At 34.7% G+C, this 14,640-nt stretch overlaps 1 protein-coding gene across 9 annotated transcripts in view; it reads right to left on the bottom strand.

The window, feature by feature from the left end:
- The window catches only part of LEMD3 (LEM domain containing 3), an 89,416-nt gene that overhangs the window by 41,660 nt on the left and 33,116 nt on the right, over positions 1–14,640 (bottom strand). For all 9 annotated transcript variants that reach the window (XR_004486933.2, XR_004486932.2, XR_004486934.2 and 6 more), the window contains exons 2-4: positions 11,159–11,196; positions 6,932–6,998; positions 4,581–4,648 (exon numbers count right to left, since the gene is read on the bottom strand). Coding sequence is in view for 6 of the 9 variants with exons in the window: in XM_033440554.2 (XP_033296445.1) it covers positions 4,581–4,648; positions 6,932–6,998; positions 11,159–11,196 (173 nt within the window). In the remaining 3 variants the exon portion in view is untranslated. The remainder of the gene's footprint in view (positions 1–4,580; positions 4,649–6,931; positions 6,999–11,158; positions 11,197–14,640) is intronic.

Raw genomic sequence — 14,640 nt, 5'->3', positions numbered from 1 at the left:
AGATGGGTTCAAAAGCAGTCTTAAATCAAGCAGAACAAAGAATCAAGGAACTCAAAGATAAGTCATTTGAAATTATCCAGAGGAACAAAAAGAAAAGAGAATGAAGAAGAATGAAGAAAGGCTTAAGGGACTTACTGAACATTATCAGTTAGATCAATACATGCATTATGGAAGTCCCAGAAGGATAGGAGTGAAAGGAGCAGAAAGCTTATTTGAAGAAATAATGACCCAAAACTCCCAAATCTGGGGAAAGAAATGGACGTTCAGATTCAAGAAGTCCAACAGCTTCTTATGGGATACAGCAAGGGCAGTTCTAAGAGGGAATTTCATAGTGGTAAATGCCTACATTAAAAAAGAAGAGACTCTCAAATAAACCACCCATCTTTACACCTCAAAGAACTAGAAAAAGAAGAATTAAACCCAAAGTTAACAGAAGGAAATGATAAGGATTAGGGCAGAAATAAAAATTTAAAAAATCAACAAAACAAAGAGGTGGTTTTTTAGAAAAAAATCAGCAAAATTGACAAACCCTTAGTTAATTAAAAGAGAGAGAAGCCTCAAACATAATCAGAAATGAAAGAGGAGGTATTAAAATTGATGTCAGAGAAATACAAAGGATCGTAACAGACTACCATGGACAATTACTCATCAACAAACTGGATAACCTAGAAAAAAAAGGATAAATTCCTAGAAACATATAACCTATCAAGACTAAATAATGAAGAAATAGAAAATCTGAACAGACCTATAACTAGTACAGAAACTGAATCAGTAATCAAAAACCTCCCAACAAAGAAAAGTCTAGGATTCAGTGGTTTCACTGGAGGATGCTACTAAACATTTAAAAAAGAATTAACACTTATGCTTCTCAAATTCTTCCAAAAAATTTTAAGAGGAGGGAACACTTCCACACCATTTTATGAGGCCAGCATTACTCTGACACGAAAGCTGAACGAAAACACTACAAGAAAGGAAATACAGACCAATATCCCTGATGAATACAGATGCAAATCCTCAACAAAATATTAGCAAACTGAGTTCAACAGTTTTAACAACACATTAAAAGGATCAGACACCATGATCAAGTGGGATTTATTCCAAGAATGCAAGGATGGTCCAACATACAGAAGCCAATCAATGTGATACACACCACATTAAAAGAACAAAAAATTAAAACTCACATGATCATTTCAATAAATACAGAAAAAGCATTTGACAAAATTCAACACCTTAAATTATTAAAAACACTTGACAGATCAGGAACAGAAGCAAATTACCTCAAAATAATAAAAGCCACATATGAAAAGCCAATGTCTAGTATATACTTAACCGTGAAAAACTCCAAGTTTTTCCTTGGAGACTAGGAATAAGGCAAAGATGTCCATTGTTACCATTTCTATTCAATATAGTACTAGAAATCCTAGCTACAGCAATTAGGTGAGAAAAGAAAATGCATACAAATTGGAAAGGAGGAAGTAAAATTATCTGTTTGCAGAAACACGATCTTATACATAGAAGACTCTACAGACTCCACAAAAAAAAACCATTACAATTTAAGCAATTCAGCAAAGTTGCAGGATAAAAAAATTAATATAAAAAAGAAGTTGCATTTCTATACACAAAAATGAAAAATCAGAAAAGAAAATTAAGAAAATGTCATTTATAATAGCATCAAAAGAACAAAATACTTAGGAATAAACATTACCAAGAATGTGACAGACTTATACACTGAAAACTACAAGCACTGCTTAAAGAAATTCAAGACACAAATAAATGAAAAGGCATCCTGTGTTCATGATTGGAAGACTTAATATTGTTAAAATGTCCATACTACCCAAAGCAATCTACAGGTTCAATGCAATTCCCATCAAAATCTCAGTAGCACTTTTTTGAGAAAGAGAAAGATCAATTCTAAAATTCATATGGAACCACAAAGGATCCTGAATAGCCAAAACAATTTTAAGCAAGAAGAACAAAGCTAGAGGCCCCATACTTCCTGACTTCAAAACATATCACAAAGGTACAGTAATCAAAACAGTACGGTACTGATGTAAAGAGAGACACATAGAACAATAGAAGAAAACAGAGAAGGTCTCATATATGGTCAACTGATCTTCAACAAGTGTGCTAAGAATACACAACGGGAAAAGGATAGTTTCTTCAACAAATGGTGTTGAGAAAACTGGATTTCCACATGCAAATGAATGAAACTGAAGCTTTATCTTACACTACACAAAAATCAACTCAAAATGGATTGAAGACTTAAACAGGACATGAAACTATAAAACTCTTAGAAGATGGGGCTTCCCTGGTGGTGCAGTGGTTGAGAATCTGCCTGCTAATGCAGGGGACACGGGTTCGAGCCCTGGTCTGGGAGGATCCCACATGCCGTGGAGCAACTAGGCCCATGAGCCACAACTACTGAGCCTGCGCGTCTGGAGCCTGTGCTCCGCAACAAGAGAGGCCGCGATAGTGAGAGGCCCACGCTTGCCACAACTAGAGAAAGCCCTCGCACAGAAATGAAGACCCAACACAGCAAAAATAAATTAATTAACAAAAAATAAGGAATGATATTAAAAAAACAACTCTTAGAAGAAAATACAGGGGAAAAGCTTCATGATATTGGTCTTAGCAATAATTTTTTTTTTTTTTTTTTTTTTGCGTTACGCGGGCCTCTCTCTGTCGTGGCCTCTCCTGTTGCAGAGCACAGGCTCCGAACACGCAGGCTCAGCGGTCATGGCTCACGGGCCCAGCCGCTCCGCGGCATGTGGGATCTTCCCAGACCAGTGCACGAACCTGTGTCCCCTGCATCGGCAGGCAGACTCTCAACCACTGCACCACCAGGGAAGCCCTTAGCAATGATTTTTTAAATATGACCTGGCAATGATTTTCTGGATATGACACCAAAAGCACAGGCAACATAAGCAAAAAGAGACAAGTGAGACTACATCAAACTAAAAAGCTTCTGCATAGCAAAGGAAACAATCAACAGAGTAAAAAGAGGATATGTGAAATGGGAGAAAATATTTGCAAACCAAATATCTGATAAGGGTTAACATCCAAAAGTAAATAAGGAACTCCTACAAGTCAATAACAAAAAATCAGATAACCTGATTTAAAAAATGGGTAAGAGACCTGAATAAACATTTCTCCAAAGAAAACATAAAAATGTCCAATATGTATATGAAAAGATGCTTGACATCACTAATCATCAAAGAAATGCAAATCAAAACCACTGTGAGATATCACCTTACACCTGTTAGCATGGCCATTATTAAAAAACAAACCAGAACCAAAAGAAAACAAAATAAGAGTTTTCAAGGATATGGAGAAAAGGGAACCCTTGTAAATGTTGGTGGGAATGTAAAATGGTGCGGCCATTATGGAGACCAGTATGGAAGTTCATCAAATTACTAAAACTAGAACTATTATATGTTCCAGCAATCTCACTTCTGGGTATTTATCAAAAGAATTGAAAACAGGATCTAAGAGATATTTGCACTCCTATGTTCACTGCAGTATTATTCACAATAGCCAAGAAGTGGAAAGACCTAAATATTCACCAGCCTATCAATGGATAAATAAAATGTGGGGTATATACAGTGGAATATTATTCAGCCTTAAAAAAGGAAATCCTGTCATATAGTACAACATGGGTGAAACTTGAGGGCACTGTGCTAAGAGATATTAACCAGTCACAAAAGGACAAATACTGCATGATTCCATTTTTACGAGGTATCTACTGTAGTCAAACTCACAGAAGCAGAAAGTGACATGGTGGTGGTCAGGGGCTGGGAGGAGGAGGAAAGGGGGAGTTGCTGTGCAATGGGTACAGAGATTCAGTAATGCAAGATGAAAAAGTTTGAGAGATCTGCTGCACAATGATGCATATATAGTTAATAATACTGTACACTTTAGGGCAGATATCATGTTACGTGTTTTTTTACCACAAAAAGGGGGGAAATGAAGTTTGTATGACATGACTTGTTCACGATGAATGGATGCCAACTTCTAGGGATCAGCATTTCCATCTGCAAGTACTCACATCTTTATGGAATTATCTTTATGGAACTGGATTAACATCAAGCTCCCCAGTAGGGTTTTCAAAATCCACTGTCCCCTTTTTGGAAATCAGAGTGACACCTGTCCATCTTAACCTTCTAGTACCTATCCTTTTATCTAGGATTTCCTAGATTACTTACAGTGGTATAGAAAATACATCTGCAAATTCTCTTAGAACCCTGAAATAAAATTATCCCGGGGCAGAAGAATTGAAATAAATGACAATGGTTAGATGCTCACTTGCTTTCTTATATGCTACTTACTTATCTCAATTTCTCTCTCACCAATGGTGTCTGCACCCTTTCCAAACTAATGTGCATTCTCTCACAGAGAATGTTCTAAAACAAACTAAAACAAAAAATGTTGAGTAATTTTGCTTTCTCTATCTGCTCACATTACACCAAACAGCAGGCCCAAGTTTGTAAAAGTACAATTAAAGTAATCAAATGCATGGTACTGTAGATATAAGTTGTGAACTTTAAGAATAGAGCTATTAAAATTCTAATTTCACTGCTTACTTTCAAATATGCAGCTGCCTCTTGGACAGAAAGTGTTCTCTGACTAGAACTGCCACATTCATGATCTCCTGGAAAGATTAGCATATTATTAATTTTGAATCAGTACTATGTTAAACAGAAGAAAACAAATATGATTAATCAAACTAGTTTTACAAATTACACAATTATAGATTATATTATTATAATCAGTAAAGAAAGAAGATAAACACTCATTTATATTTTCTAGAAATAGATTTCAATAGGCAATATAAACAAATATTTTTATATCAACCACAACCTTTAAATGTATTTCAGTCTAGATAGAAACATACATTCCTCTTACATTCCCAATGAAATTGTTAGCCAGGGGTAGGAACCATGTCATGCTGATGCCTATCCATAGATCTTGGCACAAAGAAAGCCCTCTATAGATGTATTATTTTTCAAGGGGGAAAATTCATTGTGCTAACTCATACATCTATTAACTAAAGCTAATAATTCAAGAGTTCAAGTTTGAATTAAAATGTGCATTTTCGGAGTATTACTAAGCCTATCTTTAGCAAGGAGTATGCATAACTTAAAAAATTATTATAACACAAATCAATAGGGAAATTAGAAGCTTCTACCTATAATCTGGTTTCTACAAATACGTGTACTACATACAAAAGTTTGGAAAACTACATTTTCCTTTTCTTGTAACTATTTATAAAAGAATCCAAAGCCTTTTTTTTTCTTTTTCAGGCTATCTGTGGTTATTAGAGATCAATTATCCTTACAATGAACTTCAATTTTAAGTTTCTCCTACTTGTTTCTTTCAAGTACTTTTTAAAAAAAAAATTTAACATAAAAGTACAATAATTAAAGTAAAACCCTTGGCAAATTTTTCTATCATAAAAGCAACCATGCTCCTATTTATCATTTTGTTCAAGTAGCCAGATTTTAATGGTCATGGTTGTAAAACAGGTAGAAATACCTATTAGATGAACATGTAAGTCTTCAAACTTTATAATCCATCCTCAGAGATTCCAATTCCACAGATCTGCAGCAGAGGTTGGCAAACCCACAGACCAAATCTGGCCTACCACCGGTTTTTATAAATGAAGTTTTATTGCAACACAGCCACGCTCATTCATGTATTATCTATGGCTGCTTTCAGGCTCTAACAGCAGAAATGAGTAGTTGTGACAGAGACAGTCTATCCCACAAAGCCTAAAAAATCTACTCTCTGGCTCCTTCACAGAAAAAAGTTTGCAGACCCCTGCTGTAGAGGAAGGAATCTATATCTTTAAAAGCACCCCAGACTATGCCAATCTAACACACTTCATAAAACACTGCTATAGAGACAGCTCTAGAAGCTTGTAGCAGCAACATGAGGAATTCCATGTAGATTATATACTTCATTTCTGGGTGCTACAGCATACCAAATAAATGTCATCAGTTTGCAGCATATGTATATAACAGTCTGTCAGTCAATGCAAAGAAGACTTTTAGTGATATACACACAATTATTAGCCAAAAAAAAAACTGACCAGAATTAAGGACCCCGAAAAAAAACAAAGATTGGTGAGAGGATGGGGAACTGTAAGGATTCTCAATGCTTCCATTCGACCAGAGAAGTTCCACATTCACCTACTAGGTTTCTACCAATGATCTAGTTTCTACAAAAAGATCTGCTACAAACAAAAGTTTGGAATACTACATTTTTCTTTTCTTGTAACTGTTTATATGAAGAGAATCCAAAGTCTCTTCTTTCAGATTATATGTGAAATAACTGAAAAAAGTTAAAAGGTAATAAACAGATAAGGTGCTACTACAGCTTTTATAAATGCTAAACTTCATGCCAATTCACCTATATTATTCTAATTGCAGGTATGTTGCATACCTGAGAACTCTCAAAGTCTTACTAAGACCAGAATATGAGGAAAATGCGATGTTTCAGGAGAAAAAAAATCTGTAATATATTTACTTTATCCAAGGAAATGACACCTATACAATCACCAAAGGAAAATCTGCACTTTTATATTTAATTGAGGATTTTAGTTAATCCACTGCTTACCCAATTTAACTAATATATAAGCTTTCAGAATTTTATTATCAATGCAATAAAAAAATGTGATGACTTTTACCATAGAGTATATATCTATATTTCATTGTATACATATGGCAGGCAGGAAAAAGGCCTTGAATAAACATATCTATACAGATAAAAACCCACTCCATATAAGGACTAAAAACTTCTAAAGAGAAAACACCCCACAATGTAATATAACAACACTGAACTTGGGAAAAACCATTTCTACTGATACTGCATGCTATATATGCAAATTAATTTTCAAAACAGTTTTAGAGACTATGAATGTTAAAACAATTACCTGCAAGCTGTGCCAATCGATCATGAAGCTTGTATAAAGTGTTCATCATATGATTTTTCTCACTTTCCTAAATTTAAAAGAAATTATTATAAAATATCCGATTCCGGGGAGAAAAATGCACCAATTAATAATTTTTATTCGAAAAGAAAAACAGTGAATGAACTTAAAAACCATAGAAGCTACATAATCTGAAAGACAAATTCATATTTAACCAACGGCTACCATATTTTAAAGAAACCTTAATCTAAGAATCTAAACTATCACTCTAAATATTTTACCTTCTTGAGGATGATTGGGAAACTGGCACTAAGGTTAGTGCTAGAAAATGTCTTATATACAACAAACTCCCCCAGCCACCAAAACAATGCTCCCAATCCCCCTCTATACAATGCACGCTCATGTGTATTCTTATGAGACTGTTTTCTTCATGTTTTGTTTTAACCTGCCTCAACCACATAATAAGGGAATGAGTAGTGACACTTCAATTAAATTAACCCTCAACCCCTCCTAGGTCCCAAAGTGGCCCTGTATAAATTTATGAACCATTAAAGTGAAACAAACATTTAATGAGCATCTACTACGAGTTAAGAACTGTTCTCAACAAAGCAAGAAACCCAGGGAACAAGATGGTTCCTGTTCTCAAGGGCAAAAAACAGACTAAACGTTATATTATAGTTGCAAACAAGGTACAATGTAAATACAGAAGATGGAGGGGAGGGAAGATCCATTTATGGAAGAGGGAATATCTGAATCGGGCTTCACAGAAAGAATAGAATTGACCAGCAGTCCAGGCAGAAGGAACAGCATGGGCCTGAAGGAATAAAACCTTTGGTTGTATTTCTTACATAACCAGAGCCTACTTTGACTCAGCAAACTACTAGAAAAGCGGTTTGGAATCAATGGCTAGAGAGCTCTAGATACCAAGACAAAGCGTTTGACTTCATTCTGAACATTTAGGACAAGAAAAGTAAAACAGAACTGTGCATCAGGAATATTATTCTGACCATATGAAAGGAAACCAGAGCGCAGACTACTGCAATGTCTAAGCACCCTGACAAGTAGTCTAAAGCAATGAGACCTCAATTTAAGAGCAATCACAAATAAGAGAAACTGATACAAGCAACGGGGGAGGGTAGGTTAGGAGAGGGGGTAAGAATAGCTTATCACACTATTTGAAATAAACTCATGATTTATGAGGGGGCTACGTCTTTATTATTTCCTTTCTCCTTAAGTTTCTAACAAAATAGGATTACTGTATGAATATGACCAGGAACAAATTCAGACAGGATAGTAAAAAAGCTGGGAAAGTAAAATTCATATGCCCAATGATACGTAATCTCATCCATTTGTTTTCACGCTATATGTTCAAGGACAGAAGAGACAAGTCTGCACACTATGGATGGCACACTATGGATCAATGCAGCTTTAATGAGTGGTACTAGGAAGAGAAAAACTCATCAAAGGCTCCATAATCCTACCACCAGAGTCCCTGGCTTTATGTGAGATGGTTGCTAGAGATAAGTGACATTCCTTCAGCTGACTACTTGCCTTCCAACCCATTTGCTTTTTACCCCCTCAATTATATCTCAACCTGATTCAGAATCAAGCCAGTCCTTATCACATAAGCTTAAAAATCCAAACTGCAAAAATTAGACATCAAAAAGTAACTGTAGCTGAAATTCAAGATTCTGAAAGCTATGCATCTGTGATAGATTAAACCACAAAATCGTTTTTTAATAAATATGTTCAACATAACAAGATGAGGAGTTCCAATGATACTGTAGGTTGTGGACTTGACATATAAAACCAAGGTAAATCTGATTAAGCTTCAGGACTAAAGTGGTTGAGAGTTTTGAAGTTTGTTTCCTTCCTTAACTGGAAAAGAGACCAATTCCCTTTTCGTTTTGCATGTCCTGATCATGCCTATCCCCACACCCCTTTCAAAACCAAAACTAAATCCAAAAATTTGACACTGTCCTCTGTGATTACATCTTTAATGAACATCAGAGGCCTGGGAATAAACTTCATCTATTGATTCACATATATTAACCCTGGACTAGGACTTCCCTGGTGGTGCAGTGGTTAAGAATCTCCCTGCCAATGCAGGGGACATGGGTTCGATCTCTGGTCCGGGAAGATCTGACGTGACATGGAGCAACTAAGCCCGTGCACCACAATTACTAAGCCTATGCTCTAGAGCCCATGAGCCACAACTACTGAGCCCACATGCCACAACTACTGAGCCCACGCGCTCTAGGGATTGTGTGCTGCTACTGAGCCACATGCTGCAACTACTGAAGCCCATGCAACTAGAACCCATGCTCCACAACGAGAAGCCGCCACACAGCAACAAAGAGTAGCCCCTGCTCACCACAACTAGAGAAAGCCTGTGTGCAGCAACGAAGACCCAATGCAGCCAAAAAACAAATATATAAATACGTTAAAAACAACAACAACAAAAAACACTGGACTAGACAAGTAGAAGAAATAACAAAACCTAATCATATGTAACTGGATCTCATACTGGATGACATACATGCTATTCCATTCGCATACAATGCATTTAAACGCCCAAAAAGCTCAGCTATAATTTTTTCAAGAATTATTTTTCCAACAGCAACTCATTCAAAATGACCATCTATATATTACAAGGGTGTCAAGTGCCATCCAAATGATCAACTAAATTACGACCTAAATAGTTTTTATGGAACATTTTATTAAGGGGAACAAATCAATTTTGAGAAATAGAAAGGTTCAATAATCTTTAGCACCAATATGCTAAACTAGAAGTAAATCCGAAAAGCGTGTAAATCAAATGTTAAAGTTACTTTCTTACAGAAACTTATATTGGCTTATAGTTTCATTACAAACTTCTTCCATTCTGTCTGCTTTTCAGATTGCCTCCTAATATTCAGCTTGAAATGTGTCTACTGATCACCCTGAAAACAAGTTAAAGATCTACAAATAAATCCATATTTAAAGTAAGCTTTCAAGTAACCTTCCATTAAACAAAAATAATTTTTTAATTTGAAATAGCTACCTTCTAATTGCGTGTTTTGATAAGCTCCAGATTTTCTTTTACTAACACAAATCATTCTCTGAAGCAAAGTTCTCATGCTTGGGGGAAAAACCAAACTGTAGGGTGACTCTACCAAATTTTCTCACATATTATCACCTTTAAATATTTCCCTCTTGTATCTCAGCCAATTTTCTCAAGGATATTTTCAATTTTTGTATCAAGTCCCTGATTAAATGATATTAATGGATTTTAAACACTTAGCATAGTGCCTGGCACAGAATAAACACTTAATGTAAGTTAATTGCCATTATCTTCATTACAATTATTATTATTATTTAGAGATTAGGAACTTCAGGTTCCCCCAAGGGGAAAATTATACAGAAGAAAATAAAGTCTTGTCTTTTCAATGTTCAGTGAGTATATTGTGCAAATTTAAATTATGATGCCATCAGCAATGTTATACTAAATATGATAAAGTCAACTTTTTTAAAAAAACAATATCACAACAATAGAATACTACAGAAAATAATCATTACTAACAATCTAAAGTAACATTCTATGGATCTGATTACACATTATTACATATCATTTAGTACAACAAATAATGTTTTCTGTACAGGTCTGTATTACTGTCAGTTCCTATAATAAAAAAAAATTAACAACTAATTGTGTATTATAATATAAACTCAAATATCATAATCTTTGGAGTGCCTATAATGATGAATGGTAAGTGAAAAATATTTTCATGTGAGTAAAACTTAGGTTAAAATTAACATTATAAATCCTTTAAAAATAAAAGGAATCATAAATAAGTTGCATAAGACTCTAAATCCTTTGCCTTCCTGACAGTTGAAAAGGCATGCCAATGAGCAAAAAATCGAAAGAGAACAAAAGGAGGGCAAAAAAGACAAAAACTGCTAGGGTACCCAACAATTAAGAAAAGAGGCATACTTTTAAGGGTAAGACCAGATCCCCAGAAGACATGCCACTGCCATTTTACTTGGCAGTGGCTTTTACCTCCAAGTGATAAACAGGTCAGCTCTTAGGTGGAAATCGGTGTCAGATTTAATTATACTGTGGTCAAGGAATACTCAAAAATAAGAAAATTTATTCCCTTTAAAATTACTACTTTTTAGGTGATAGTCATCCTACTACCTTTATCATATAAAACGTAAGACAAAGTATCAGTATTAAGATTTTTTACTTACTTTTATGTTTCCAAATGTTTCATCAAAGGGGTTTTTTACTATCAAGGAAAGAAAAAGAGAGAACCATTAGCATCATTTAAGAATGAGAATTAGAATCCCCCTAAACAAGCCCTCGGAAATGCCAACGTGTACTATGCTAAAACTGAATGTAAACATGCAAACAATATATAAACAAACTGATGATAATAAAGGTTGGGGAACTAATTTTTCAGACTTACTATATTTACCATTCTATGATTTTGTGGTTTGCTCTATAATACTTAGAGTGACTTGGTTCAAGTCCTAGCTCCACTACTTTCTAGCAACGTGGCGTTGAACTACCATCTATTTAGCCACTCTAAGTTGTAGTTTCCTCTTCTGTAATGGAAGGATGTAATGATGATACCTACCTTATACAGTTGTGAGGATTAAATGAGATAAACCATATAAAATGCTTGGCATAGTGTCAAACACTTAATATATGTTACCTATTATCGTTACTATTAATGACTATCATTTCTTCACCTTAACTTGGTTTCTCTTCAAAATATAGACTAAAGGCAGTTACTACTTGAGGAAATCTACAAGATGCTTTAAAACTGAATAATTCATTTAGAATTCTTACTTCCAATGATTAAAAAACAAAACTTCCTAGTCCTTGCTAACATCTGGAAAAGTGGCATGAAACAAATATACACATCAAAGTGGCTAAGAATAAAGTATCAGTATTAAACAACTTCTTACTTCTAATAAATATTATAAAGAAAGGATTTACCACTTTCCATCCAACCTCCATACATCCACCCTCCCCCAAAAGATACAAACGAGTTCATGGCTGATTATGTAGCATCTCTCTGGTTATTATTTAGAATCTCCTCCTTTTCCTCTATTTTAAAATTGCATGCAAAAATATTCAAAGCTTTCAGATACCTGGATCTCTATAAGCCAGGTCACAACTAGGACTAACTGAGCCTACAAAGTAGTTCACACTGACCAGGTTTCCTTTCTGAGGTGCTTTTCTATTTTTATTTGAGAAAACAGGAAGTCCCATAGGAACCAGGAACTGCCTGATTCTAAGAAAGTTCATGTGTGAGACCAGTTTAAGTTAAAAGGTACAATAAAAAACAAGGCAAAAATGTATTCTTCTATCATCTAAAGGGATTTGGTAATGCATTTTCAGACATCATTTTTCTATAAAGCAATAGGGTTTTCATGCTGAGAAAGAAAAAATTTTGAAAAACAGAAGATCAGAAGTACTCAGTAGGGGACTAGGAAGAGGAATATAGCTTAAAGATTAAATAAAATGTTAAGAATCAGAACATGCTTAGACTAAAAAGATACTTTTTAATAACACTAATTTTAATTAATGTAAAATTTGAACAATTTAAAATAAAGCCATATTTAGTTCAATATACTACCAAAAATGCTTTTGTCAATCTACTTAAAATAAATTGGTCAAACAATACTAAACAATGAGTATTTCATTTGCCCTCTATAAGAGTAATTCTAAAAAATATTAAAGCATGCAATTCTAAAAACAGGTTTTAATATCTATGAAGAAAGGCCATGAGAGGACCATTTTTTGACTGCTTACAAATTTGTTTCTATTAAAATTATTAAATGGAAAACTAGCTCTTCAAGTATCTCTATGAAAGTATTACTGTAGATTGTGGATGCTCTGCCACTAGACTGCTCTACTATGAGTTTCTCATGACAAGGGATCACGTGTATTCAGGTTTGTATGCTTGGAGCCAAGCATAGTACTGAACATACAGTCAGTGTTTGAAAAGTACTATTTGAGCTGTCTAGGCTAAATCTGTCCTTCTTTATTCTACTCTATGTGTTAACACTGAAGCAAAAGTGTTAAACTCTGCAGGAAGCTGGAGAAGGGTACGTTCTGAGCAACTGGAAAGGGAGAGGAATAGGATAACAAAGGGAAAGCCAAAGAGCAGAATAGTAATTCTGTTGAAAAACGTTGCTCTGCCATTTGTATCTTTCTAAGTTTCTGTCTCTTGTCTAATAGGCTTAGATACCCGAGAGCATAACATATCTGAAAGCCAACAATATACATACCTACTGATAAAAAAATGTTCCCCAACTTCCTGTGACAACTGTTACCTATTAAATTAACAGATGGACCTATTAAATTAACAAAAGTAAATGTAGTCTTGAGGTTAAGTTTAAAAAGGAAACTCCATCTAAAAACAGCAATTTTAGCAAACAAAAGCATTTTTATGCATCTTTTATTCCCCTAAATCATTTCAGTATTTCTAAAACTACATCAGTACTTTTTATCTCATCCACATTACCTACAATTTCTAATGGATACAACAAATATTGTTACCCCTAGTGAAAACATTCCTCCCTCCCCCTGCTAACTGGGCAATTGTAGAGAAGAAACCATATTCCAAAAACATCTACAACAAATGCCACCTGATTTTTTAGCCTCTAAAAAATGGAAACTGAGAGTAAATTATAGTTCTTATCTCTTATCCTAAAGCAATGATAATGCCAAGTTGGTATTTCAAACTTATTGTCCTTCTATAACCCCTACACCCCGAATAGCTTCTCATTACTGCTTTTTCTCAAATTCTCCTGGTGTGGCCATTTCTCCTTCATTTTTCTTGTTCAGATTATTTCAAACCTCAAATATACCAAACTTTTTTTTATAAATGTCCTTAAATTTTGACTTCTCTTCTTCGGACTGTCCTAATAATTGTAAAAATCAAAGTCCTAAAAATATTTCTTTAATTATACTACTAGACCCCTCAAAATCGTCCAATGATTTCTCATCACATTTTGCTTCAAGCAACTAATTCTAATCTTGTGATCGTTTCCTACTTACTTTCAAGACACATTGTTTCCTCTCCTTCTCTAAGCCTCTTTCTCTCACATAAATTGCAAAAAAAAGTTACTAGTTTTATTGATCCTTTCTATCAAGTGTAAACTCTTTTCCATTCTCTTAGGCTGAGATCAAATTGTCAACCATTATGAATTCCCAGATAAAAAGGGGAAAAATGAAGTATATTATAAATGTAGGTACATTGTTTTTTTAGACATAATGCTATTGCACGCTTAATGGACAGTATAGTGTAAGCATAACTTTTACAGGCACTGGGAAACCAAAAAACTCTTGTGACTCCCTTTATTGCAATATTCGTTTTATTACAGTGTCAGGAACCAAACCTGTAATATCTCCGAGGTATGCCTGTATTCGCAAAGTATGTTTAATGTTGACCAAATGAACTGATGTCCTCCTCAGGAAGGCCCCATTTTGGTCACTCAGTGGCAATAAAGGGAAGAAAAGTCTGTGATGACCACAGTTCTTTTACAACTCAGAAAGAAAGATAAAGTTTATTCATTTAATAAGTATTTATTGTATAGTTTGTGCTAGGCACTGGAAATGTGGCTGTGAATAAAATAAATAATATCTCTGCCCTCAAGGAGCTTATATTTTAGAGGCGTTAGAAGAGACAATGAGCAAATACACTTTTAAAATATAT

Source organism: Orcinus orca, chromosome 11, assembly GCF_937001465.1.
Source record: "Orcinus orca chromosome 11, mOrcOrc1.1, whole genome shotgun sequence".
Classification (NCBI taxonomy): Eukaryota; Metazoa; Chordata; class Mammalia; order Artiodactyla; family Delphinidae; genus Orcinus; species Orcinus orca.
Note: the sequence above shows the minus strand (reverse complement) of the source record. Positions and strands in the feature narration are given on the sequence as shown.